General features: G+C 42.4%; 1 protein-coding gene across 3 annotated transcripts in view; it reads left to right on the top strand.

The window, feature by feature from the left end:
* SMC1A (structural maintenance of chromosomes 1A) overlaps positions 1–15,966 on the top strand; it is a 48,586-nt gene extending 32,620 nt beyond the window's left edge. Inside the window, exons 25-27 of one of the 3 annotated variants that reach the window (XR_012377049.1) lie at positions 11,392–11,958; positions 13,541–13,637; positions 15,758–15,966. Coding sequence is in view for 1 of the 3 variants with exons in the window: in XM_025852017.2 (XP_025707802.1) it covers positions 75–158 (84 nt within the window). In the remaining 2 variants the exon portion in view is untranslated. Of the gene's footprint in view, positions 1–74; positions 6,045–11,391; positions 13,638–15,757 lie in introns of those variants that run through there. The other 2 variants (XR_012377048.1, XM_025852017.2) reach the window with 2 other exon arrangements.
* The last annotated feature ends 9,989 nt before the right edge of the window (positions 15,967–25,955 follow it).

Raw genomic sequence — 25,955 nt, 5'->3', positions numbered from 1 at the left:
TCCTGGGGCGCTAGACCCCCCGCCTTAATTCTCTCCTTACAATTTCATTTTTCTTTTTCTCCCTCCTCCTTCAGCAAGGGGACTGTGTGATCAGCAAAGTCCTGACCTTCGACCTCACCAAGTACCCAGATGCCAACCCCAACCCCAATGAGCAGTAGCAGTAGTTCTGCCCTCCTGCCCTGTCTGGATCCCTAAGCTGCCCCTCTCCCAATCTCTGGATATTTGGCTCCCAACCTTCCCCTACCTCCCGTCCCTGTTTGGTATAGTCATGGGATTTAGGCACTGCTGTCAAGCATGAAGAGGAACAGAGGTGATGTTAGGTCTGGAGCAAAAATTCCTGAGCTTCAGGGAGCATCCTGGCCTTTGGAAGGAGGTGCTGAGCTGAACTGAGCTGAACAGGGCCATCTGTCCATTCCCTACCTTCCCCTCTCCCAGACCTCCCCCCCTCCCATCACCCATAATCATGGGTCCCTTGGGCCCCTTGCATCTTGCTTGTGTGTGGGTATGTATGTGTGTATATATGTGTCCGCGTGTGTGCATATGGGCGTGCTTGCAAAATAATAAAGATATTGGAGACCCATTTTAGAAGGAGCCTAGGCTGAATTTGATTCCAAGAGAGCTTAGTATGACAGCACCCCAGAGCTGGGCAAAGGTATTCAGGACCTCATAGGAATCAGTCACATGAAGTTGCCCTCATTTACTCATTTGTGTTCTCATTTCATTTGTGTATTTGTCAGACATATATTGAGCACCTTCTATTTGTCAGGCTCTATTCTAGAAATACAGAGCTAAATCAGATATGATCTCTACCCTCCTACCGAGGAGATGCAGTGGGTTCATGGTTTCCCATGGTCAGCTGAATCATATTTATAGGTACTTTGAATTTGAGAAGAAGATGATCACCTCCAGGCTTCCTGGAGAAGGTCACATTTGAGCTGAACCTTGACAAATTGGTAGGATTTGGTTGGGCACTAGGAGCAGAGCCTGGGCTCTGGGGACAGACATTTGTGGGTTCTAGTCCTTTTTTTAAAATCACTTACTAGTTTGATGTTGGGCAAGTCATTTGACCTTTCTGTGCCTCAGTTTCCTCATCTGTAAAATGGGGCTAACAATATTACCTACCTCATAGGATTTAATGATGTCAAGCTCCTCACTGGGGGCCTTATCCCTGCTTGGAGCCCACTAGGTGCCGACCCCTCAGAATATAAGCCTTCTCATACCTAGACCCCTGAGGGCTCTAATCCCAATTGTTGGGGACAGAAGGAACCTCCAAATATGGGAGATGCTAAATGCCTTGGTTACTGAGAAAGTTCCAGGGCACCAATGGGGTTTACCCGGTAAGTGAAGGGCCTAACGAAGCCTATAGCTTCAGTCATGTAACCAGGTGCCTGGGCCCCAACCCAGGTCATGAGGAAGTCGGGGAGAGGTAGCCTGGGCCACATCCCGGCCGAATGTGTGTGAAGTTCCCTCTGGGAACTAACCCGTGTCAGCTGCAGGGACCGTGCAGAGGCAGCAGAGTCTGCTGCCATGAGGTCAGCCTTTGCTCATTCATATACACTGTCAGACCATCACCTTGTCCCGATTGTATACTGCATTGTTGTTTCTTCAAAGTTAAATCTGTTCTAATTACTCAAGTGACGCATGAATCCATTCTCTAAGACGTTAGATTTATAAGTAGAGCTAGCCTTGTTTGACTACCATTGCCCCTCCCCCTCTAAACTGCTGTTATGTTTGTTGTACATCCATCTAGACTGTTTTAAGACTTTGACATATATGAGCTCATTGAAAATATTGTGTATTTAATACAAATGGTATATTGAGTTCTGCAATTTGCTTTCTTCGTTTAACAGTGTTTTTGAGATCTGTGCATGTTGTTTTTGCTAAATGTAGATTCAATTCATCCTTTGTAATTGCCGTATGGAGTGCCATCATATGACTCGTATCACATCGTACCCTTTTCTTTTGTGATAGCTAGTTAAGACTGTTTTCTCTTTTTGCTATTACAAAATACGACACAGGAACATTTGTGTGTGTGTATGTGCCCGCGCGCGCATGTGTGCGCGTGCGTGCGTATATGAGTTTATCTAGGGTTGCTTCCTAGAAGTTGAATTGCAGAGTCATAGACTATTTATATTTTTGTTTTAAATAGATACTTCCAAATTGCCCTCCTGTACTATTTACTTGATATTTTTCTTGAGGTTGTCTTAGGTGTAACGTTGTTATCTACTTCAGTTTCATCCTAAGTAGTGATATCCGTGAAACCACGGGTTTGATGTGCTAATTATGTATTTTTCTAATACATATTAAAAGGCATAACTCAAAATAAATTTGTCTGTGTTCAACCAAAGAAGTCACATACCACCAGTGGTACATGTGCTGAAGTTTGGGAAATGCTGGCATATCTGAAAGCACAATTTGGGAGTCGCCCTGGTTCAAATCCTAGCTGTAGAAACTTGAGCTCATTGCTTCACCTCCCTGAATCTCAGTTTCCTCACGTAGAGGACTTAATATGTGCCCTACTTTGCAGCAATGTAGGGAAGATGAAGTGTGCTGGAAGCAGTTTGGCTGGCACCTAGATCATCACAGGCCTTTCAGGGTAGCAATCACTATTCTCCCCACTTTACAGATGAGGAAACTGAGGCCCAGGAAGGTTAAGTGACCCAGCTACCAGGTAACAGTAAGGATTTGAACCCAGGCCCCCCCCGATTCAGTCTTGTGCTTTCTCCACTACAAGGGTGGTTATCAACCTTGGCTGTGCACCAGAATCACTTGTGAAGATTTTTCTTTTTTCCTTTTTAAAAATCAAAGCAATATATACACTGGTTAGGAAGTAAAATAGTACAGAAGGGCTTATAATGCAAAGCAGCTGTTCCCTGCTGCACCCCCACATCCAAAGGGTGTGGAGCTCCTTGCTCTGGTCCCGCCCCTGGAAATATAATTCAGTAGGTGTGGATAATAATCTGGATAACTAATTCTTACCTCACAGGGTGGAAAGGATTAGATGAGATGCCTTGGACTAAAGCCCTGGCCCACAGGGACGCAAGTGCTGCAGAGGACTTAGGTCCTGGGGCTCAGAGAGGTGAGAGGCTTTGTCCTAGATCCCAGTGGTTCATTGGCAGAACCTAGACTTCAACCAGGAGGGATCTCTGTGCTTGCCCAGTGCTTTCCCACTGTGCCACACTGCCTTCTATCATCACAAAGGAACCACGTGTTCAGTGAAGGCTGTGCTCAGGTGAGAGCTGACGCCACAGTGTGTTTCCAGGAGTAAGCTGGATCCAAATAGAATCCCTAGGGCTTGTTGGAGGACACTAGGTTGACTCCGTTATACTCTGGACCCAGAAGCCTTGGTCTAGGGAGTTGAAGAGTGCTCCGTGACCATGTTTACCTTTAACTGGGCACTTCACTCTGGGAATCACTGTGTTGCCCACCAGGGACACAAACATGAGTCAAATCTTTACCCTGCCTTTGAGGAGCTCACTAGGGGAGGCAATTCATAGAACAGCTGTTAACCATGCAGTCTGATAGCCCTCTGACAGGAGCATGGAAGAGGAAGGGCCTGTAGCTTATGTAGAGGTTCAGGGAAGGCATCCTCTAGTCTAGGAGGTGACACCTGAGCTGAGTCTTGAGAGACTTGTAGGAATTACCCAGTTGAAATGGAAGGAATTTCCAGGTAGTGGGGACAGTATGCACAAAGACCTGAAGGCAAGAAACAGCAAAATAGTTCAGAAGTACCAAAACAAGGTTTGACAGTTCAGATTTATCTCATGAGACATTGTGGTTCCCAAACTGGCTGTGCACCAGAACCACGTGTAGCATCCCAGGCCCCAGCCTCTCAAAATTTGTTTTTTGTAACTGGGGTGAGGCCTCAGGATCTTGAGTGCTTAGAAAAATGAGCACATGACTGTAGGGTGCAGCCAGGTTTGGGAACTGTGGGAGCCATGGGATGGTTTTAAGCAGGGGAGACGCTGGGTCAGATGCAAATTTAATAAACCTCTTTATGGTCAGCCACTGGAAATGGATTAGGTTAAATGTGCATACTGTATGCTCCCATGCCTGTAGTTTCCCTGTTGGCTCAATTTCTCACACTGTGTGTTTGAATAAGCTGAACGCACCACAGGGATGGGCCTGGGGTTATCTTGCTACTGGCATATCCCCAGCAAAAAGCACAGTGCCTGACCCAAAACAGGCACCCAATAAATAGTTTTTGAGTGAATGAATGCGTGAATGAATGCATTTGTGACGGAGAATGGAGACAGGGAGATCAGCTAGGAAGCTTTTGAAAAGCCCGGGAGGCCTACCCAGGGGCAAGGGCAGTGGGAATGGATTGGAGGCAATAAAAGTGTGAGCCAGATTTGGTGATTGAGGATTACTGGATGTGGAGGGTGACTGAGAGGATAGAATGAGTGCCCATTAGTAGCCCAGGTTCCTACCCTATCCCAGTCATTCTCTTTCTTCATCCAAGTCAGAATCTCCTTCCAGCCTCAGCCACTGGAATTCCTCCCTCAAGTTAGTTTTTAAACGTCTGTGTGCTGTGTGGTCCCCACCCTCCCCTCCCTTCCTCCCAGCCATTGATCCATTCATCCAGTTCAATAAATCTTGGCTAAGCACCTCCTGTATGCAGTGAGGCTCTTCCAAGCCAGGACTCTGACTCCCTCTTTCCTACCTCAAGAGATGTTTTTGAGGGCTTCCCCAGGTAAGACTCCCATCCCTTAGACAGTAACCTAAAGTGAGATGCCCAGATGTCAGACCTGTAAGGGAACTTACAGACTTTGTCCAACCCCCTCCTGAGGCCCTGGGAGGGGAAGGAACTTGCCCAAGGTCCCATTACTAGAAAGTGTCGGAGCCAGAACTGGAACCTGAGTTCCCTTTCCCCATCACCACTAGAGCCTTGATCTCTCCCATCACAGATCAGGACAGGCAGAAGTGGCCAGGGAGAAGGTGGGACTAAGGTTGGCCTTGAAGGTCAGTGTACTGGACAGGCCAAGCAAGAAGCTTGCCAATTACACTGCCCCCTTCTGGAAACCCTCAGCAAACCTGCCATGCCCACAGTCCCTTCTAAGGGGTTTCTTAAGCACGAGTTGCCATGCTCTGTACCATGTGACCTCACAATCCTGGCCACAAATGGTTTGGGATAGTATGTGACTCAAGGACAGCCAATCTCTAGGCTATAGCCTATTAGGTGGACGGATATAAGAACTCCACCTCATAGGGATGGCCTGTATCAAATGGCCTCCAGGGAGGCTAAACGTGAGGCATTCGGAAGTGAACAATTAATTAGCATTTAGCAAGACAGAAGTGGTGGTGGATGAGGGGTGCCAGAAGCTGAACAGCAAAAGCAAGGAGAAAGCTGCAGGGACCATGAAACATTTATATCATGAGAACACGGGGCCACAAGGTAGCAGAAGCCATGAAGCAGCAAGACAACAATGGGCCAAAAGGACACAGAAGCCATGAAGCAATAGGAGCCACAATGTAGCAGGAGCCACGAGGAACAGAAACCATGAGACAAAATCCTGAATGTGAGATCCACGAAGCAGCAGAAGGCTTGAACAGACAAGATCCACGAGGCAGCAGAAGCAGTGAGACTCTCAGAGCCACAAGGTAGCAAGGCAACAGGAATCGAAGAGGCTGCAGGAATGACAGCAAACAGAAGCTGCAACACAAGAGAAGCCCTGGATGAACTAGAACCGAAGCCCCAGAAGCCAGGAAGCTGCAGGAGCCAGGAGGCCAAGAAGCTGTGAGGCCCCCGAAGGCCAAGTGCTAGCGAGGAGGGTAGCAGGAAAAAAAAGAAAGAAAGGTAGTCTAAGTAGCAGTAGGAGGAGTATAAATACAGCCAGAAAGAAGTTGAGTCACCATTTTGGGAAGCACTAGAGAAGGGAGCAACAGATGCCTGCAGCTGAGGGGGTGACAAGATAAGCCAGGCTCTAGAGCTGCTTTGGATCATGAACCATTTTTGAGTTTCTGTTCCTCCATGAGGCTGCCTGTGTAGCTGTTTTTGTCTTCCTTATTTCCCTATGAATGCTTCAATAAATCTCCATCACTAACCTGAGTGTGTCTGTTCTTGTAATCTAAAAGAAGTTAACACTGTGGTGTGCACTATAGATGGGTGGAAAGCAGGGCAGAAGGTCTTCCAGGTGGGTTTTAAACAAGACACAGGTGGGAATTCACTCATTCTTTCTCTCACATCCTCACTGGCACAGCACTTCTCATTCATTTACGTACTGGCTTCTTTTTCTCATTCATTCATCCACTCATCGTCCATTTGTTCACCTATTCATGGAGAACTCACTCATTTTCACATATTAACTCCTGCACTCAGGCAGTGATATAAGCATTCACTCATTTGTTAGCTCATTTGTTCTTTCTCGGATCCACTCAGTCATCATTTTTGCACCCGTTTGGTCCACAAGCATACATTGAGTTCCTGCATCATGCTAGGTTCTGGGGATGAGATATACTCCCCGAATTCTAGGAACTCATAGTTTAATTGGGGACGCAGATAAGTAAGCAGGTGAGTGCACCAAAGGCGAGAGATTATACAGCAGAAATCTAGATGAGGCAGGGTGAGACTATAGGACCATTCCTCTGTGGGGTGGGGAAGGATGGAGGGAGTACTCAGGCAAGCCTTTATAGAGAAGGGGCGTTTGAACTGAATCTTGAAGGAAGAGTTGGTGTTTACCATGTAGAAAGGGGCTATAGAACGTTCCAAGCAGAAGAGCTGCCTAAGCAAAGTTCTTTGAAGAGTGTGGAAGTGCATGGATTTTGGGGGGAATGGGCATTGTCTCATGTGGTGGAAGAAGTGGCGGAAGCCAGGCAGTTGAGCTTAGCTTTGACCCTATGGGCAATGGGAAGCTGTAGAAGGGTTTGAAGCAGGGAAGTGACGGAGTCAGATTGGTATTTTAGGAAGATCACTCTGGTGATTTTCACACCGGTGAAAGATGGTTGCAGGCATGAGATACTGACCCAAGTAATATACTTGGAGAGAGAACATGTGTCATAATTTGAGCCACGAATGAAGACTTCAGAGTCCCTGAGGAGAGAGGAAAAAGTTCTACCAGGGGACCAAGGAAGACTTTTTGGAGGAGGAATTTGAGCTGAGCCTTGAAAAATAATTAGGATCCCAACTGATAGAGATGAGGAGTAAGGGCTTTCCAGGCCTGGGAGATGAAAACAAGCCAGGAGGTGGGGGTAAATAAGGCGACTGCAGACTAACAAAGCTTGCAGTTTGACTGCGGAAGAGCTGCATGTAAGGGAGAGCCAGGAAGGGAGACTGCAAGTTTCCCGAAGTTTATTCTATTCTGCTGCCATTAGGTCTGCAGGAACAAGGGAATTTGGAGGGAGGAAGTGGTGGGCAGGAGTGTCCTTTTTCTGTGTTTTTAAAAATTAAATACATGTTCATTTTAAAATAGAAGTAATGTAGGCACATTATTTAGAAGACAAATCAATAAACTTAAATCAGTTACAAAAGGACATGAAAAGTGAGTTCTACAGCCCCACTCCCACCCTACCACTTTTCATTATTAGCAACCACTTTCAGTTATTTCTTCTGATTGTGACCTCCATATCTAAATATTGTGTTATGTGAGCATTTGTCTTTTATCAATTTCAGACATTAATCCATTGGTGTCCTGCTATGACGAATGATTTAGATCACACCAAGTTCGACTCTTGTCTTCCCCACTTCTCATATAATTTAGTTTCTGTACTACTTCTCTGAATTTAAATAACACCTTTATTTCATTTTCCATGACTTAGAGGCAATATTTCTTGACCAGAACTTTTGTTAGATGAGAATGTCTTTTCTTTTTTGCCCCCTTCTCCACTGTCAACCTCCCCAGCTTCTGTCATCTGGTCTTATATATTGTCAAAGTTGATAACATTGAATTCTGTAATCATGGTATGCGTGTTGTCTGTAGTTTGATAGTTTGATTTGAAAAGTTGAAAAGTGGTAAGCAATTAATATGACTAAATATTGTTCACTGAAGAAGCCATTTAATGTACTTTTTATAATTTTTCCTTGTAGTTTTTCATTTTTTCCCTCAAGTTTCTAATTCTCTTTTTATCTTTCGCTGTTTTACTTTATAATATGTTCCAATTTTTTTCTTCTCAAAAATCTCTATTACATTAAATATTCCATCAAGCCTACTTTTTTTTTTCCCCCTCCAGGATACCTTCTTCCTGGAGCCCCCTTATACTCTTTCTCAAATCTGAACTAGTTGCTCTCTAGCCCTGATGCATGGGCTGTCATTTCAGGACCTTCCTTCACTGCTTTCCTTGCTTAGATCCACTATTTGCTGGCTCCCAGAGTTTTTGTTTTGTTTGTTTATTTTTTTGTCATTGTTTTGATGGAGCACATCCTCAAGTAACTTTCTCAGAAAAGTTTGTAGGAGTTAGACTTCCCGAGTCTTTGCATGTCTGAAAATAAATTTATTCCATCTTTATATTTGGCTATAAAGTTTGAGGTTCAACATCATTTCCCCACAGAACTTTGAAGGCATTGCTCCACTTTCTTCTAGTGTCAAATTTTGATGAGAAACAGTCTGATAACAAACAGTCTGAGTCTCATGGCTTTATAGGTAACTTTCCATACATCTTTGTTTTTTCCCCCTCCTTCCAGGATCTCAATGACACAAATATTAGATCTTTTGTTACAGTTTCACAGATCCCTAAGGTTCTGTTCACTATTTTTTCCGGTCTGTTTTCTCTTTGTCTTTCAGATTGGGTAATTTCTATTGTTCTGTCTGCAAGTTGATGTTAGCCCAATCCATTGAGGTTTTTGTTTTGGTTATTGTGTTTTTCACTTCTAAAATTTCCATTTGATTCTTCTTTTTATCTTCTGTTTCTTTGCTGACAGTTTTATTTTTTAATTTGCTTTAAGCATGTTGTTAATTGTACGTTGAGGCATTTTTGTGATGGCTCCTTAAAAACCTTTGTCAGATAATTTTTAACATATCAGTGTTGGAGTCTAATGAGTGTCTTTTCTCATTTCAAGTTGAGATGTTCTTGGTATGATGAGTAATTTTCTGTTGAAACCTGGGCATTCTGTTTCAGCTTGCTTCCTCAGACACTGTTCCAGCAGTGAAAGAGGGGACACTGCCTCATTACTGCCAGGCGGGCATGGAAGTCTAGGATTCCCCACTCAGTCTCTGTCGACAATCCAGAAGGAGGGTTTCCTCATTATTCTTCGGTGGGGAGATGGGAGTTGCTGCTCCCTGCTCAACCTTCTCTGATACCACCCCAGCAGGAGGGGAGAGGAGTGACTTTTGAGAGCCAGCGAGGGTAGAAGTCTAAGCTCCCCACCTGGCATTTGCTGGTGGGACCACAGTGTTTTCTGTAGTGTTGGGCAGGAGTGGAGTTATCTAATTGACACTTTCTCTAGCACCAAGTCTGGGGTGTGCAAGTCAAAAAGCAAACCGAGGGAACTCACCCCTGTGTCACTTCTCTGCGCCAAGGTCTCTAGCATGTTTGCCTTCTCTTCACTTCTCAGAGTCTTCTTAGGTTTATATACAATGCCCCAGGATTTTAGCTGTAGTTGGGGAGAGAAATAGGGAAAAGTACTCTCCACCCACCCACCCGCCCCCACTTTAAATAGTTATTTTTTAAAAAATTATATTCTTGGTGTTCTGAAATTTTATAATTATGTGTTTAGGTTTGGGGATTTGTCATTCATTATGTTGGTCACTGGTTAGGTTCCTTCATTCTGAAGTTCTTTAACTCTGGGGAATTCTCTTATTTGTTTAATACATTCCTCCCTTCCGATTTCTTTGTTCTCTCTGGGAACTCCTTCTGAATTGATCTTTTGTAGTTTTTATTTGTTCTCTCCCTCAATCTCGTTTTCCCTCCCTCGCTTCCTAGTTCTCTCCTGCTCTTCCTTTTGGGAGAAGATTGAACTTTTATTTTTCAACTCTTCTATCTCTACTTCTTTTCATTTTGACAATAAATTTAAAAATTTTCCAAATACCCATTCATGTTCCTTTTCCTTTCTTACAGCATCCTGTTCTTGTTTAATGGATGCACTAGTAGCTTGACTCTCTGGGTACAATAGAGGTATTTTTTATATATTTTTTCTTTTTTTAAAAAATATCTGTTTCCTTTGAGGTTCGTTTTACCCTGTTTGCTTATTTTGGTCTCTCTTAATTTGCGGTCATTTCTCAAATGCCTGGTAATCCATGGTCATATACTCATATTTAGGAATGTAGCAACAAATACTTGATTGGAAGCTCTGTGTATGGGGGACAGTGCTAGTTGACTGGTGGCTTCCCTTTAAGATGATTGGAGGAGAACATGACTGCTATGCTGCAGAGTCCCCAAATGCCAGAATACAAAGATCTTTTCTCTGAGGTTGTTCGGTTTCCTTAGTTAAGAACCCTCCGGGTTTTGCCTAATGGGTAGACACTTGGCTGCTGTGAACTGTACACAAGGGGTGGGTTAATGGTTAGATATACAGCCTTCCAATTAATCTCCCTGTTTTCAGCCCAACATCTCACTCCCACTTTATATCATACCTGGCATTGTTAAGACCCAAGACACTCCAGGCTTCTGCAAAGAAAGATCAACTCCTTCCTCGATGGCATCATCTCCATGCATACTCCAGGCTATGGCTTCCTCCACCATGCTCCATCAGTTACCATTCCTCCATTACTTTCTATCTTCCAAAAATGTGTTGAAATCTCTCTTTTGCTGATGGACCTGCTCTCATTCTCTTCATCATTGTGTTTTTATACCTTTTTTTAAATTCCTTTACTATCATTTTAACAAGGTCTCAGGTGGGAGTGGAGATAAACACATGGTAAGTCTGCCATCTTGACCTGGAAATCTGGTCGATAACGGTTTGTTTTTAATTTTTCTGGTAATTATCTTAATATCTCTAAATAATATGCAGATTTTTCTGTTTATCAACTTATTTATCACTTTTAGACATTGTCTGTTGACTTCCTGCTATTTAAATCACCCAATGACCCTCCTCCTGTGCACCCAATATAGCTCTATTATTAATTATATATTCTCTATTCCTTACCTTTGTACCTTTAAATAATAGACTTATACTCCTTTCAGCCTCTCAACTTCTGTCATTTATACTTTTATATTAATAAGATTAATAACATTTACATTCTGGTCTGTAACCATAATTAAGTCATCCATACTTAGCCGACAGATCATTCTAAAAGTTTAAAGTCAATAAAGTGTTTATGTTATTATAATTATGTAAATGTTGTTCCCTGAAGCTCCAATTAGTGTACTAGGATTACATTTCTTTTCTTATGCATTTTTTTCCCTGGAGTTTCTAATTGCCTTTCTTTTTTCCTTGCATTGTCTGACTTTATCTCCTTCTTAAGTTGTTCCAAATTCTCAAGGAAAGTATAAAATCATTTGAATCCCCTTTTTTCCCAGATACCTTCCTCCTGGAGCCCTCCGTCTTCCTGCTCCAATTTGGACTGATTGCTCTGTAGGCCTGCAGCACAACTGTCATCCTGGGACGTCCCTTCATTACTCTTCTGGGCTGGACCCAATCTTTCCTGGACCCCATATCTTCCTCTTTCTTAGTTTACTCCTTTGTAGTGGACTTTGTGGTTGTTTTCCAGCATCCATTCCTCTCCTCCCCCATTGTATGACAACTATACAATTTGAGTGGGGTTGACCCCACTGCCAGCTCTAGGTATAGTCCTTTATTGGTATAAACCAATCTGAGTGTCACGCCCCCTTGCCACAGTGATGATTGGTTCAGGGATGATCCAGTCACACTGAAGTTTAGGACTTTTGTTCCATTTTTGAGGGAAGAGGTGGCCTATCTTCCCTTGGATATGACCAAAGAAGCATGTAGCAAAGAAGCATGCAGAAGGCCTACCTGAGGATGGAGCTGACAAATGGAGAAAGCAAAAGAACCACAGAGAAATGGAACCATATTCCTGATCATACCATGCCTGAAGTCTTCCCTGCCTACGAACTTCTCCCAGTTAAGTGAGCCAATAAATTACGTTTGTTATTTAAGCCGGCTTGAGTCGAGTTTTATATTGCTTGCATCTGAAAGCATTCTTACACTTTTTTGCTGTCTCCTTTTAGAGAGGGAATGAGTGTGTTTTGGGTTATATGAGGCACTAAGGGTAAGTGGAAGCATTTTTGTAGAGTAACTTTGGGAAGAAGGGTGTATGTGGATGTTCGGCAACCAAAAAAGTGAACTCTACCAGCTGCCGGGCATCTAAATCCTCATCCTGTTTGGGAGATTCCCCACTCCCGTGAGTCCTGGTGGGAGGCAGGGCTCCACTTCCTACTGTGGAAACTGAAGGAGGTCAGAAACTTCCTTTCCCTACCCACCAGGCAACAAGGGTTGAATACTCTGTTCATGGCCTTGAATCTAGAGTCAACAGTACAAGGGAGACAGGAATATACAAAATTAACATATGGATGATAGATTAGGAGAATATATTTGCAATGTGCAAAAGTGGCAAAAGATTAATAACTAGAAAAAGAAGATAGTAAACCTAATAGGAAAATGGGCAAATGATACAAAGAGTAACTGACAGGAGAATCTTGAATTTACACAAGGGGAAACTTGAATATATTAAGACATTTTCAAATGCACTAATAATTAGAAAGATGAAAATTAAAATAACAAATTGCTACAAGAATGACAACATGCAGAAAGTCAGGTATTATCAAATACTGATGAAGATGTGAGGAAAATTATGGGTGGGAGCATGAACTGATACAGGTATTCCAGAGATTAATTTGGCAGTACTTCCTGAGGTTCAGTCTGTGTAGATCCTACAACATAGAAACTGCACTCCTGAATATATATCCCTAGGAAATTCTCACACAGGTCCTTAAGGAAATATAGTTGAGGTTGTTTGTTCTAGCGTTGTTTGTGTTTAGTGAGGAATTGGGAGCAGTTTAGGTGTCCATCACCAAGGGACCAGTTAAGCAAACTGGTATATTTATAGGATGAGAAATATAAAACAATAAAAAGAAATGAGCTAAATTTACTATAGCCATACAGATAGGTCTCCAAAGTCTAGCACTGAGTGAAAAGGTAAAAACAACATGAGATTTACAGCAGAACACCATTTATGTAGTCACACAACCCTGTCTGTTTTCATGGGTATGCATATATCTAAGTAAACATATGGAAGATGGCTTGGAAGTGTATAAACATGAAATACACTCGAGTAGCTCACTGAGGTGGGCTGTAGAATGGGAGTGGGGATGGGAACTGAAAGGGAAAAATAATAATACAATGAAATAAAGCAAAAGAGGGGCCTTGAATGAACAGAGGAAAATAACATGCCATGGATTGAAGAGCATGAGTAAGACAATGCCGAAGTTGACCACAAATAACTGGGACTAGACAGGAGGGCTAGAGTTCATCCATAGTGGTGTGTGGTGGTAGGATGACATCCAGGGGTTGCAGCAGTGGGGGTAGCAGGACCAGTGGCAGCATTGTAACATGGCTGTTCACCCAGGGTGGCCTTAGCTGTGGCTTCCGTGTCTCCAGGCTTCTGTGAACTACATGATAACCTAGTAATAAGTCCCTTTTCTCCTTAAGTTAACTAGAGTCAGTATCTGTTACTGGCATCCAAGAATCCTGACTGAGACGTCATGCATTTGGTTGGAGAACATCCTCAAGTAACTTCTTGAGAAAGGTAAAATTTGGGGTCTTTGCATGTCTGAAAATGTAGCATTATTTTATCTTCATATGTGGATGATAGTTGGGCTTTAGAAGTCTATGTTCAAAATATTTTTTCTTCTGCATTTTGAAGGTACTGCATTTAGCGTGTAGTGCTGCTGATTAGAAGTTGTGTGCTAATATTCTCATTCCTTTCTTGGTGACGTTTTCCTCACCTCTGGAAGCATACTGTTTTCTTCCATCGTGTTTTTGAAATATCACAATGATGAGCATAGGAGTGTGTTTTTTTTTCCCCCATCTGTTTTGCTGGGCACCTGGTGGTTGGGCTCTACCAATCTGAAGACTCATTCCTCTCCTCTGAGAAATCACACTGTTTTCTTTCTTCGTTAATTTTCTGTCCTTTATTTTCTCTGTTCTCTCATTCTGGACCTCTTAGTAGTTGGGTGTTGGATCTCCTGGATGATTGTCTTTGTCTTTTTATTTTCTCTCATATTTTTCATGTCTTTGTTTTTTTATTCTGCGGTCTGGGACATTTTCTTGAATGTATCTTCTGTTGTACTTTTTTTTTTTATTTTGGCAGTCATTTTAAATTTCTAAGCTTTCTTATTCTCCAAAGATGCCTTTTTCATAGCATCCTTTTCTTTAATGGATGCAGTATCTTCTGTGTGTGTGTGCTTAATAGAGCTTTACTGGAGTCTTTGGGATTACATGATAATTACCGAGTCAGGGAGGAAAATTGTAAATGGATATCAAATGTTACCTCTCCAAGAGAATGGCGCCCATGCCCCTCTGAACGGGGCTGCATCCTGGCTGTCCATCTTCTTAGCCCCCAGCACTGATACCATGTGTGGGCAAGATGATCATCCAACAACTGGATGGTTTTTGGCCATGTGCTCAGATCTCCAGCTCTCACCTTGTCATCAGAGAGAGGAGGTCATTGTTCTGTTCCCCACTCCCAGGCCTACAAGAGGCAATCAGAATAGTCAGCAGCACATCTCACAGAGTGGATTGTTTTTAACATCAAATAATATATATGGTGAAAATGACAATCCTGTCTAGTTCCTTTTTTGCAACCTTTTCTTCAACAGAAGCCAATAGCAATCCAAGCCGGCATCTCTCTTGATGTGGTCCAAACTGAGTTGTCTCCTGTGAGCAAAGATCTGGGCAAAGATATGCACACGTATCTCTCAGGAACAAATAATTTTCAGGGACGGTCCGGTCCAAACCCATGTTTGGGATAAAAAACAAACTGAGTGGAAGCAGAATGCTGTTAAAGGACACCCAAATTATGTCACTGCTCAGAACATTTAACATTTGAATCAGAGTGGATGACATTTGCTGAATGCTTACTCTGTACCTGGCACTTGAATTACCTTCATTTCGTGAAGAAGGAAAGTGAGGCTTCCAGGTGTCACTCAGTCAGGGTCACAGAGCTAATAAATGGCAGACAGGAAATTGCGCCAGGACTGTCTAACCACAGCCACCCCATGCAAGTGCTACACGGTGTTGTACTGGTTTCCACCAGTCACGTTATGGTTAATGGTGATAGCACAATTCTCTCTAAGATCAGGGGGTGGATACCCGAGATACCTTAGTCTAAGTAACAGACTTATTCTGCTAAATTTGCTTCCAAGGTGAATTGATGTCCTTTCCTCTGGAGACAGAATACTGCTACCAGCTTTTGTTTGTTTTTAATATGTTTCTTTCAGAGAAACCATAACACTTTATTTCTAAATTTTATTTTTTCATCAAAGTAACACTTGCATATGCTTAAAACAATACAGAATTGCTGAACAGCTCACAAGAAAACCCAGCAATACGCTGTCTCCTCCCACTGCAAGCCCCTGCTTCCCAGAGGCAACTACATGAAACGATTTTACCAGTCTTTGGCTGTTTCTTCTGGCATTTACCACTCCCAGCCCCCTTCCCCTTTGTCATCTCCCAGTCAGAGGATGAAGAGCCAGATACTTTCTTAAGCTTCCTTGCAGCTAGAGAAGGTTATATGTCCCAGTTACAGCCCTGAGAGGTTTGCTGCGGGGGGGGGGGGGGGGGGGAGGCGCTTCTGGAAAGGCTTTTGCCTTCCGAGACACGCAGAGCTGACACTGTCCCTTTCCTTCTTCTCTCTGCCTTGATTAGAGTTGTGCTGCCTGGAGCTGTGACAGCAATCTTGTGACAGTGAGGGGATGAACATGAGGGTGAAGACGCAACACATGAAGGAAGAAAAAGTTAGAGCCTGGTTCCCTGATGGCATCATTGAGCAGTTGAACCCATGCCACGCTGTTGTTAATAATAAATTAACTTCCTTAAAAATAAATAAATGAAGGAATAAATAAAGCCATATGTGTTCAAGGCACTGTCATGTTGGTTTTGTGTTGCTTGTAGCTGAAAGGATTTTTAACTGAAGGACCACCATGTTTCTATATAATATGTTTATACTATTTCTTTTTTTTATTGAAGTATAGTTGACATACAATATTATATGTCTACTATTTCTTAACTTAGCAATTTGAGACATTATCTCTTGACATCTCCTTATAGTAGAAGAGCATTTTATCCCCCTCCACACACACATCCCTATATCCCCTCCCTTTACTCATCCAGTATGTTTATATCCCAATTTCTAGTAAATCAGTTGTTGCCACAGAGCCAAGAAATGTAACTATAATGACCTGGATTTATTTTGCCTTTTTTTGTGTGTTCCTAACCTTAATAATTGCTTGGTATTTTTTTTTTCACTTGAGATGGGCACACTTCATCAGTTTGTTCATAACGCTATTAGCATAGTTTTTCACAGATGTTCAAACTTGCCAGCCCATTGATTTAAGAAGAAACCAATAGAAAGTTGATTGGTTGGGAGCCTGTGTAAGACGCAGAGGTTGGTCAAGTCCACTACTAGACTTTCCTTTAAGGTGAGTGGGTGGGGACCCACATATTCTGCTGGAGGACTCCTAAGTCTGGAAAGTGGAGGCTTTGCTCTGGAACTGTTTGATTTCTTTAAGAAACCCTCTGTATATTGCTTAAGTGCAGATGCTTGGCTCTTCTGATTTCTGCCGACACACATGGGGAAGGGCAGAGGGAGGGTGGGGGAGTCAACTGTTCCAACATACTCTGAATTCTCCCCCTGTCGGGGGCTCTACGTGTCATGCCTACCATCAGGATAGCTCTTCTGTGCCAGAGCCTCGCCAGGATTTTGCAGGGTAGACCAGGGCTCTCCTTCGCGGGTCCCCCTCCCCCATGGGGACTGTGCCTCTACCCTTCCCTGTCCTGCTTTCTCAGTTACCATCGCTCCAGCCTCTTTCTGCTTGCCAGAAAGTTGGTGAAATCTCACCCCCATCAACGGGACCTCGTCCAGCTTTTTTTGGAGATGGGCGTTTGTACACGATTCCTTTACTCTTATTTTATAGGGTCTCAGGAATTAGAGGAGACAGATGTGTTCCACCTTCTTGAAGGGAAGTTAGAATCTGAATTTTTAGCTGCCCTAGATTATCTGGATATGCCCCAAGTGTGTAGACCAACATTTGTGAACCACTGGCAATGGAAAAAGCCTGGGTTTGGGAATCTGATGCATTTGAGTTTGAATTCTGACTTCTCTGACCTCCTTACTCAAGTCACATCCATGGGCCTCGATTTGCTCCTCTACAAAATGGGAATAATAATGCCTATCTGATAGAGTTCTGGGAAGATTTCTTAGCTACTGTGTGTAAAGCATCCAACACAGGCCTTGGCAGACAGTAGGTGTTCAAAATAGGAGTGATCACTCTTGAATGGGAGCAAGTGGGAAATGTGATTGGGAAGATTTGAATCAGGTTTTAGGAGAGCCTCAGACACTGGGACTTAGTCTTGTGACACTGAGCCCTAGCAGGCTTGTAATCAGGAAAGTCACTTGAGCCCAAAGAATATGTCAGATTGTTCCCTCAGTCTGGTGTGGGGAGGGAGCTAGAAGCCCTTGGACCAGCAGCTCTTGGGTTAAAATCTTTGTCTGCATCTGAGTTATTTGTAACCCGTTGTCATGGCAACAAGTTTGGCAAGAGAGCCAGTGCTGCAAGCTCCTGACAGTAGGGAGGGGAGGGCAGTGGGAGAAGACGGAAGATTTGGAAGGGGGGGTCGTCTGTGACCAGCGCCTCACTTTCCTCTGATTTGTCTGAAGCATTCTGCTGAAGATGAGGGTGAGCGTCCTCCAGGGACAATCATTGGACATTGGAGAGTCTCCTGCTCAATCTCCTGATATTCCAGATGTGAAAATAGGCCCAGAGAGGTCCAGCAGCTGGCTCAATGCCACACAGTAAGTCAGGGATGGAAACAGGATTCGACTTTTTTTAAAAAGGACTCAGGGTCATAGAACTAAAGCATAACACACCTGGAGAAGACCTTTGGAAACATTTCATCCACCTTCCCACCAACACACACATGCTTTCAATGTTGTTCATACGGGAAACCTGGGACCCAGAGTGGGTTAGAACTGACTCAGGGTCACACAGCAACTCGGGCACTGACTTGAGATCAGAACCCAGAGGCCTCAGGCCTCCCAGGCCTGGGTACTTCCTGAGGAAGTGGCTGTCTCGGGTTCATGATTCAGAGAGACTCTTCACGGCTGACTGCCAAGATACAGCCTCCCAGGGTAAGATTCACTTAACTGCCTCGGCCTTTGACCCTCTCCAATCCAACACGCATGTACTCAGATCACATCCCCCTTCCTGCACACTTTCTTCTTCTGCAGGTATGTGTTTCCCTCTGCTGATGGTAATGCTGTTGCACAAATGGCAGCCCAGCCTCACCCCTCCCTGGACCAAACCCACCTGCCACACACCTCCCCGTCCAAATCACCCACAGGGCTAGGCACTTCCTAAACATTCTTTTATGTGATTCATTCCTCACAGTTATCATTCTCTGCCTCCTAAGTTAGCAGGTGGACATCTAGCCATATTTCTTTCTTTCGTTCTTTTTTTAAGTAGGCTCCAGGCCCAACATGGGGCTCAAACTCACCACCCTGAAATTAAGAGTCACATGCTCTACTGACTGAGCCAGCCAGCAGGTAGAAATCTAAAGAACCAGAGGAAGAAAAAATGACTGGCCCAAGGTCACAAGGTGAGTCTTAGTCAGAATCCCTCCTTGTCCAAAAAGGTGTTTCTGCCCCTTCTAGCCCACACTGATCTCTCAGCCCTCAGAGTTTCTCCCGCCTTTATCTTTGCCTTAATCATCCCCTTGGCACTTGCACAATACATTTCCCCTGTGTCCTCTGCCTATGTGCATCCCAACCCCCCCTTCTCTCATCAGAGCCAATCCCTCATCAAGTCCAGCTCACCAAGTCCAGTTATCCTTTCTGTCTCTCAAATCCCACCTTTTCTCATCCTCTGCCACTGCCTTGCTTCAGCCTCAACATCCCTCATATGAGCGACCCCAAATCTATTCCCTGTCTCCCTGCTTCCAGACTGGCCATCTTCAACCTACTATTTTGCATACCAGCAGTGAGAGAGCAGTGATGCAGAAACTAGCACATCGCTTTCTTCCTTCACATCCCCCCGCCCAAGTAGCATTAAAGTTCTAGCTCCTTGTTTGGCAATTAAGGCCATCCAGAGTTCCGACCTCCGCCAAATCTCTCCAGCCTCATCTCTTGCCACACTTAGCCTCACACGCTGTGCTCTGACCACTGAACTAACGACAAGTGGTTGCTACAACGTACCGGGCTCTCTCTTGTCTAGGTGTCTTTCCGTGGAAGGCCTTTACACTGAATTCCCAAACCTGATGAACTCCAAGTGTCACTTCTTCCAAGCAGCCTACCTTGATTCCCGAGTGATATTGGATCACCTCCTTTGGGCTCCCACGGCCCCCAGAACTTCCCCACCTCCACCCCGTCTGCCCCCATGTGTTCTCTCTCCTAGCAGCTCAAAAGTTCCTTGAAGGCAGGAACTCTGTCTCCAGCAAAGCCCGGCACCTGAACCCCCCAGGAAGGGTCAGTGAATATTTATTGCATGCATTCAGGTGCATGAATGGTTGGATGAGGAATGGAATTTGGGTTCAGCCCTGTGGTCACACACTCTTGCCTCAAAGGGCCTGTGAGATGTCACTAGTTCCTGGCAGGTTCCTCTGGGCTCCAGGGCATGGTTTCTCTGGGAGGGGGCATGGAGTGGGTCAGAAGTTGCAGGGTGAGGCCAAACCAGCCAAATTCTGAGCCTGAAGGTGAGCATGTTGGAAGAGAAGGGGTGCCAAGCGAGATAGAAAGTGAAGGTGGCCACTGAGGTAGGTGCTATTATTTTCCTTCTTCCTTATAGGTAAAGGAACTGAGGCACAGGTTGTCTTAGGTGACTTGTCAAAGCCACACAGGTAAATATGGTCGTGCTGGGACTCCAGCTCTGTTCAACTCCAAGTCACTTTTCCCCTTGTCCCCGTCTCTCCCATGATTCACCGTCTCTCCCACGATTCACTTTGGAAAACAGGTTTGTAGTAGATGATGGTGGAGTTGTGCCTCCAACCAGGGTCTTAGAGAAACAATTGTCAAGGCAGAAAAGAAAGAAGAAATCATATCCTGAACATCTACTGTGGGGACATCAAGAGCAGTGGGGGCCTGGGGTGGAAAATGGAGCTTGAACATTTCTTGAGCTTGTTACCTGCTCGGGTCTCTCTGTACATAACCTCTTAACACTTGAAGTAGCTCCTTTATGTGGAAATTATTAATATCATGATTCACCTCTGAAAACCTGAGACTTCTAGAGAGGAAGTGACTTACATAAGTTTAGCCACCTAATAAGCAGCAAGGGCAGGACTTGCGTGGGTGTATCAGGCTCCACAATGAAAGGGGACGAGCAAGGCTCCAAAGCAAATTAGATCACGGCTTTGCAAGGGGCTGGGACAAGAGTGGCAGGGTTGAGAGTGGCCTGGAGGACAGGAGGGACTGGCGGGGACTATACTTCAAGAAGGAAGGGTGGAGTTTGGCTCTGGAAGGCCCAGAACTAGAATTCAAGGCCCAAACTGGGCACTTTCTGTTAAAAAGTAATAACAAATATATAAATATAGCACATAAATATTATATTCTCTCTATATTATGTTATGTTACATAATTAATGTAATATATAATTACATATAAAGAATACATATTAGATATAAATAAGCATATTCTCTTTATAGAGAGAGAATATCGATAATATATATCTATATATTATTTATATATTAAAACATGTTTATATTTCATATATATTAAAGAGAAAATTTTCTGATGCTAAAAGTAGAACTCACTGAATACACTTAAATGTTGCTTTAAGGGGGGATGAGAGTGAGTGTGGGGTGTGGGAATTCTGGAGAATAAATAAAGTGAACAAAGAAAGGAATCAAGAGGAGACAGGAAGGAGCCAATGATGATAATGTGCCTGATCCAAGGCCATGAGTAACCTCACCCACTACCCAGAAGTCCCCAAACAACAAAATAAATGCCCCTCCCTCCAAAAGTAATACATGTTCATTGACAAAAAATTTGGAGGAAAAAACATCCTACCGCCCAAACACAATCAATGTTAGCATTTCAGTGTACTTAGGCTTTCTTCTAGTCCTCAAAAACCTATTTGAGATCATGTTGTACATTCAGTTATATACTGCCATTTTCACATAAACATTTCCCATTAAAATTGTTCATAAACATTATTTAAATGGAGCGAAATATCCTATTGAGTGGAGATACTTATGGAATTCCTTTCTGGGTGGGTTTTGGCATTCCTTTTGTTACTTTTCTTCCTTTCTTTAGAATTGTTTGGCCAGGTTTTAGATTTGATTTCTTCTGTGTCTTATTTTGGGAGATAGCAGAAAGAGAGATCATTGAGAGAAGTTGGGAAAAGCAGGGTAGGCTTGTTGGAAGCAGTAGTGTTTGAGGGAAACTTTGGAGTATGTTAGGCATGCACAGCATAAAACCTTGAAATGATACAAGATACTCAGTGAAAAATAGGTCTCTTTCTCACCTCTCACTTTCATTCTGCTGTCTTCTACTGGGGATCCACTGGTAGCACTTTTTTGTATGTCCTTTTTGTGTGGATAGTCTAAGCCTATACAAATGTGTGTGTGTGTGGCCATGTTTTTATTTTTTTAACAGCTTTATTGAGATATAATTCACCCATTTAGACTGTGCAATTCAACAGTTTTTAGTGTATTCACAGAGTTGTGCAATCATCACTGCAGTAAATTTTAGAATATTGTTATTACCCCAAAAGAAACCCGGTGCTACTTTGCTGTCACCCCAAAGTCCCCATCTCCCTATCCCTAGACAGCCACCAATCTACTTTCTGTCTCTATAAATCTGCCTATTCTGAATGTTTCATGTAAAAGGAATCATGATATACAGCCTTCCCCAAATGACTTCTTTCACTTAGCATGTTTTTAAGGTTCATCCGTGTTGTAGTATGGATCAACACTTCATTCTGTTTTATATATATAAACTTTATTTAAAAATTTTTTTATCTTTTTCAATTTTTTTAAGTAAACTCTACCCCCAACATGGGGATCAAACTCACAACCCCGAGATCAAGAGTCGCATGTTGTACTGAATGAGACAGCCAGAGGCCTCTAAACCTTATTTTTTTGAGCAGCTTTAGGTTTAAACAAAAATTGGGTGGTAAGTACAAGAGTTTTCCTATATACCCCCTTACCAAACCCAGTTTCCCCTGTTATTAACACTGTGCGTTAGTGTGGTGCATTTATCACAATTGATAAACCAATAATGATAAATTTTTTTCTTCTTTTCAGCTTTATTGAGATATAATTGATGGATACATTAACTAAAGTCCATAGTTTACATCAGGGTTCACTCTGTGTTGTATATTCTTTGGGTTTTGACAAGTGTATAATGACATTGTATCTACCATAGCAATATCATACAGAGCAGTTTCACTACCCTAAATCCTCTGTGCTCTGCCTATTCAGCCCTCCCTCCCCTGACCCCTGGTAACCACTGATCTTTTTACCATCTCCATAGCTTTGCCTTTTCCAGAATGTCGTATGGTTGGAATCATGCAATGTACATAGTCTTTTCCCATTAGCTTCCTTCACTTAAATAATATGCATTTAAGGTTCTTCTGTGTCTTTTCATGGCTTGACAGCTAACTTCTTTTTATCACGGAATAATATTTCATTGTCTGGATGTACCACAGTTTATTCACTCACATACCAAAAGACATTTTGGTTGCTTACAAGTTTTGGCAAATGTGAATAAAGCTGCTATAAACATTCATGTGCAGGTTTTTGTGTGGACATAAGTTTTCAACTCATTTGGGTAAATACCAAGAGCATGATTTTTGGACTGTATAGTAAGAGTATACAAGTAAGAAACTGCCAAACTGTCTTCCAAAATGGCTGTACCATTTTGCTTTCCCACCAGCAATGAATGAGAATTCCTGTTGCTCCACCTCTTTGTTAGCATTTGGTGTTGTCAGTGTTTTGGATTTTAGCCATCCTCATAAGCATGTGGTGGTGTATCACTGTTGTTTTAACTTGCATTTTTCTAATGACATAGACGTGGAACATCTTTTCATATGTTTATTTGCCATCTGTATCTCTTCTTTGGTGAGGTATCTTTTGGAGTCTTTTGCCCATTTTTAAATTGGACTGCTTGTTTCCTCATTTTTGAGTTTTAAGAGTTCTTTATATATTCTGGATACCAATCTTTTATCAGATATGTGTTTTGCAAATATTTTTACCCATTCTGTGGTTTTTCTTTTCATCTTCTTAATAATGTCTCCCACCAATAATGAAGCCCAATTTATTGATTTTTTTCTTTCATGGATTGTGCTTTTGGTGTTATATTTAGTCATTGCCAAACTCAAGGTCACCTAGATTTTCCCCAAGTTGTCTTCTGGGAATTTTATTTTTTGTGTTTTATTGTGTTTATTTTGTGTTTGTATTTATTTTGTGTTTATTTTATAGTTTTGTGTTTTACACTTAGGTCTGTGATCCATTTTGAGTAAATTTTGGTGAACGGTGTAAGATCTGTGTCTAGATGAGTGTCTTTTACATGTGGATATCCAGTTATTTCAGCACCATTTGTTGAAAAGACTATCCTTTCTCCTTTGGCTTGCCTTTGTTCCTTTGTGAAAAGATCCGTTAACTATTTGTGTGGATAAATTTCTAGACCCTCTGTTCTGTTCCATTGATCTATTTGTCTATTCTTTTGCCAATACTACACCACCTTGATTACTGTAACTAATAGTAAGTCTTTTTTTTTTTAAGATTTTATTTATTTGACAGAGAGACACAGTGAGAGAGGGAACACAAGCAGGGGGAGTGGGAGAGGGAGAAGCAGGCTTCCCGCTGAGCAGGGAGCCCAATGCGGGGCTCAATCCCAGGACCCTGGGATCATGACCCGAGATGAAGGCAGACACTTAACGACTGAGCCACCCAGGTGCCCCAATAGTAAGTCTTGAAGTTAGGTAGTGTCAGTCCTCAGACTTTAGTTTTCTACTCCAATAATATGTTGGCTATTCTGGGTCTCTTGCATTTACAGATAAACTTTACAATAAGTTTGTTGATATCTACAAAATAACTTGGTGGGATTTTTATTGGGATTGTGTTGAATCTATAGATCAAGTTGGGAAGCACTGACATCTTGACAATATTGAGTCTTCCATCCATGTATATGCTCCATTTATCTTCTTTGATTTATCAGAGTTTTATAGTTTATATAGATCATATACATATTTTGTTAGATTTATACCTAGGTATTTCATTTTTTCAGTGCAAATGCAAGTAGTATTGTGTTTTTTGTTTAAAATCCCAACTGCTTATTGCAGTATGTAGGCAAGCAATTGACTTTTATATGTTAACCTTATATCCTACAACCTTGTGATAATTGTTTATTATTTCCAGCAGGTTTTTTGTTGATTATTTGGGATTTTCTACATAAACAATTATGTCATCTGTGAATAAAGACAGTTATAATACTTCCTTTGCAATCTGTATACCTTTTATTTCCTTTTCTTGTGTTATTTCATTAGTTAGTTGATTAAGAGTGATAAGAGCAGACATCCTTGCCCTGTTCCCGATCTTAGTGGGAAAGCATCTAGTTTCTTACCATTAGGTATGATGCATGCTAGCTCTAGGTTTTTTGTACATGTTCTTTAACCATGTTTTCTTAATTAGGAATTTTTCTCTTAAATTTTTATTTAGACAATTTCAGATTTACAGAAAACTTCCAAGAATAGCCCAAAGAACTGCTATATATTTTTCACCCAGATTCCCCAAATGTTAACATTTTACCACATTTGTTTATCCTACTCTATTTCTCTCTCTGTCTGATATATATATTTCTATATTTCATATATATATTTCTGTGTTTCATATATATGTATATTTCTTTTTTCTTCTGAACTAGTCAATTGCCGACATGATGCCCCTTTACCTGTAAATACTTCAATGTGTATTCCGTTTTTTAAGATTTTATTTATTTATTTGAAAGAGAGGGAGAGGGAGAGAGAGCACAAGCAGGGGGAGGGGCAGAAGGAGAGGGAGAAGCAGACTCCCACTGAGCAGGGAGCCCAACGCGGGGCTCAATCCCAGGACCCTGGGATCATGACTTGAGCCGAAGGCAGATGCTTAACCAACTGAGCCACCCAGTCGCCCCTCAATGTGTATTTCTTTTTTTTTTTTTAAAGATTTTATTTATTTATTAATGAGAGACAGAGAGAGAGGCAGAGGGAGAAGCAGGCTCCCAAGGAGCAGGGAGCCCGATGCGGGACTCGATCCCAGGACCCTGGGATCATGACCTGAGCTGAAGGCAGACGCTTAACCATCTGAGCCACTCAGGCACCCAATGTGTATTTCTTAAAACAAAGAATTATGTTACATAATCACAGAGCAATTATCAGTCAGGAAATTCACATTGATACAATATTATTATAAATATAACTTACAGAACTTATTTAGAACTGACCAGTTTCCTCAACAATGTCCTTTATAGCAGAAGAAAACTCTTAATCATGTGCACTCAGTCATCATACCTCTTTAGTCCCCTTTGATAGGCAAGAGTTCTTTGTTTTTTCTTTGTGTCTTCTGACACTGACATTTTTGAAGAGTGCAGGCTATTTTTAGACTGTCCCTTAATTTGGGTTTGTCTGATGTTTCCTCATGATGAAATTCATGCTATAAATTTTGGTAGGAATATCACAGAAGTAATGCTGTGCATCATATCAGAAGGCATGTAATGACTGTTTGTGTTTCTCCACTATAAAGTTACTATTTTTCCCTTTGTAATTAATGAGTATTTTGTGGAGAGCTACACTGAGATTATGTAAATATCCTGTTTTCCTCAAACTTTTATCCACAAGTTTTATTATTCACTGATGATTCTCAAGGTTGTTGAATG

Source organism: Callorhinus ursinus, unplaced genomic scaffold (genome assembly GCF_003265705.2).
Source record: "Callorhinus ursinus isolate GAN/ISIS: 27379988/994484 unplaced genomic scaffold, GSC_fseal_2.0 scaffold103, whole genome shotgun sequence".
In the NCBI taxonomy this organism is placed as follows: domain Eukaryota; kingdom Metazoa; phylum Chordata; class Mammalia; order Carnivora; family Otariidae; genus Callorhinus; species Callorhinus ursinus.
The sequence above is the reverse complement of the archived record's forward strand: the minus strand, read 5'-3'. Positions and strand labels throughout refer to the sequence as shown.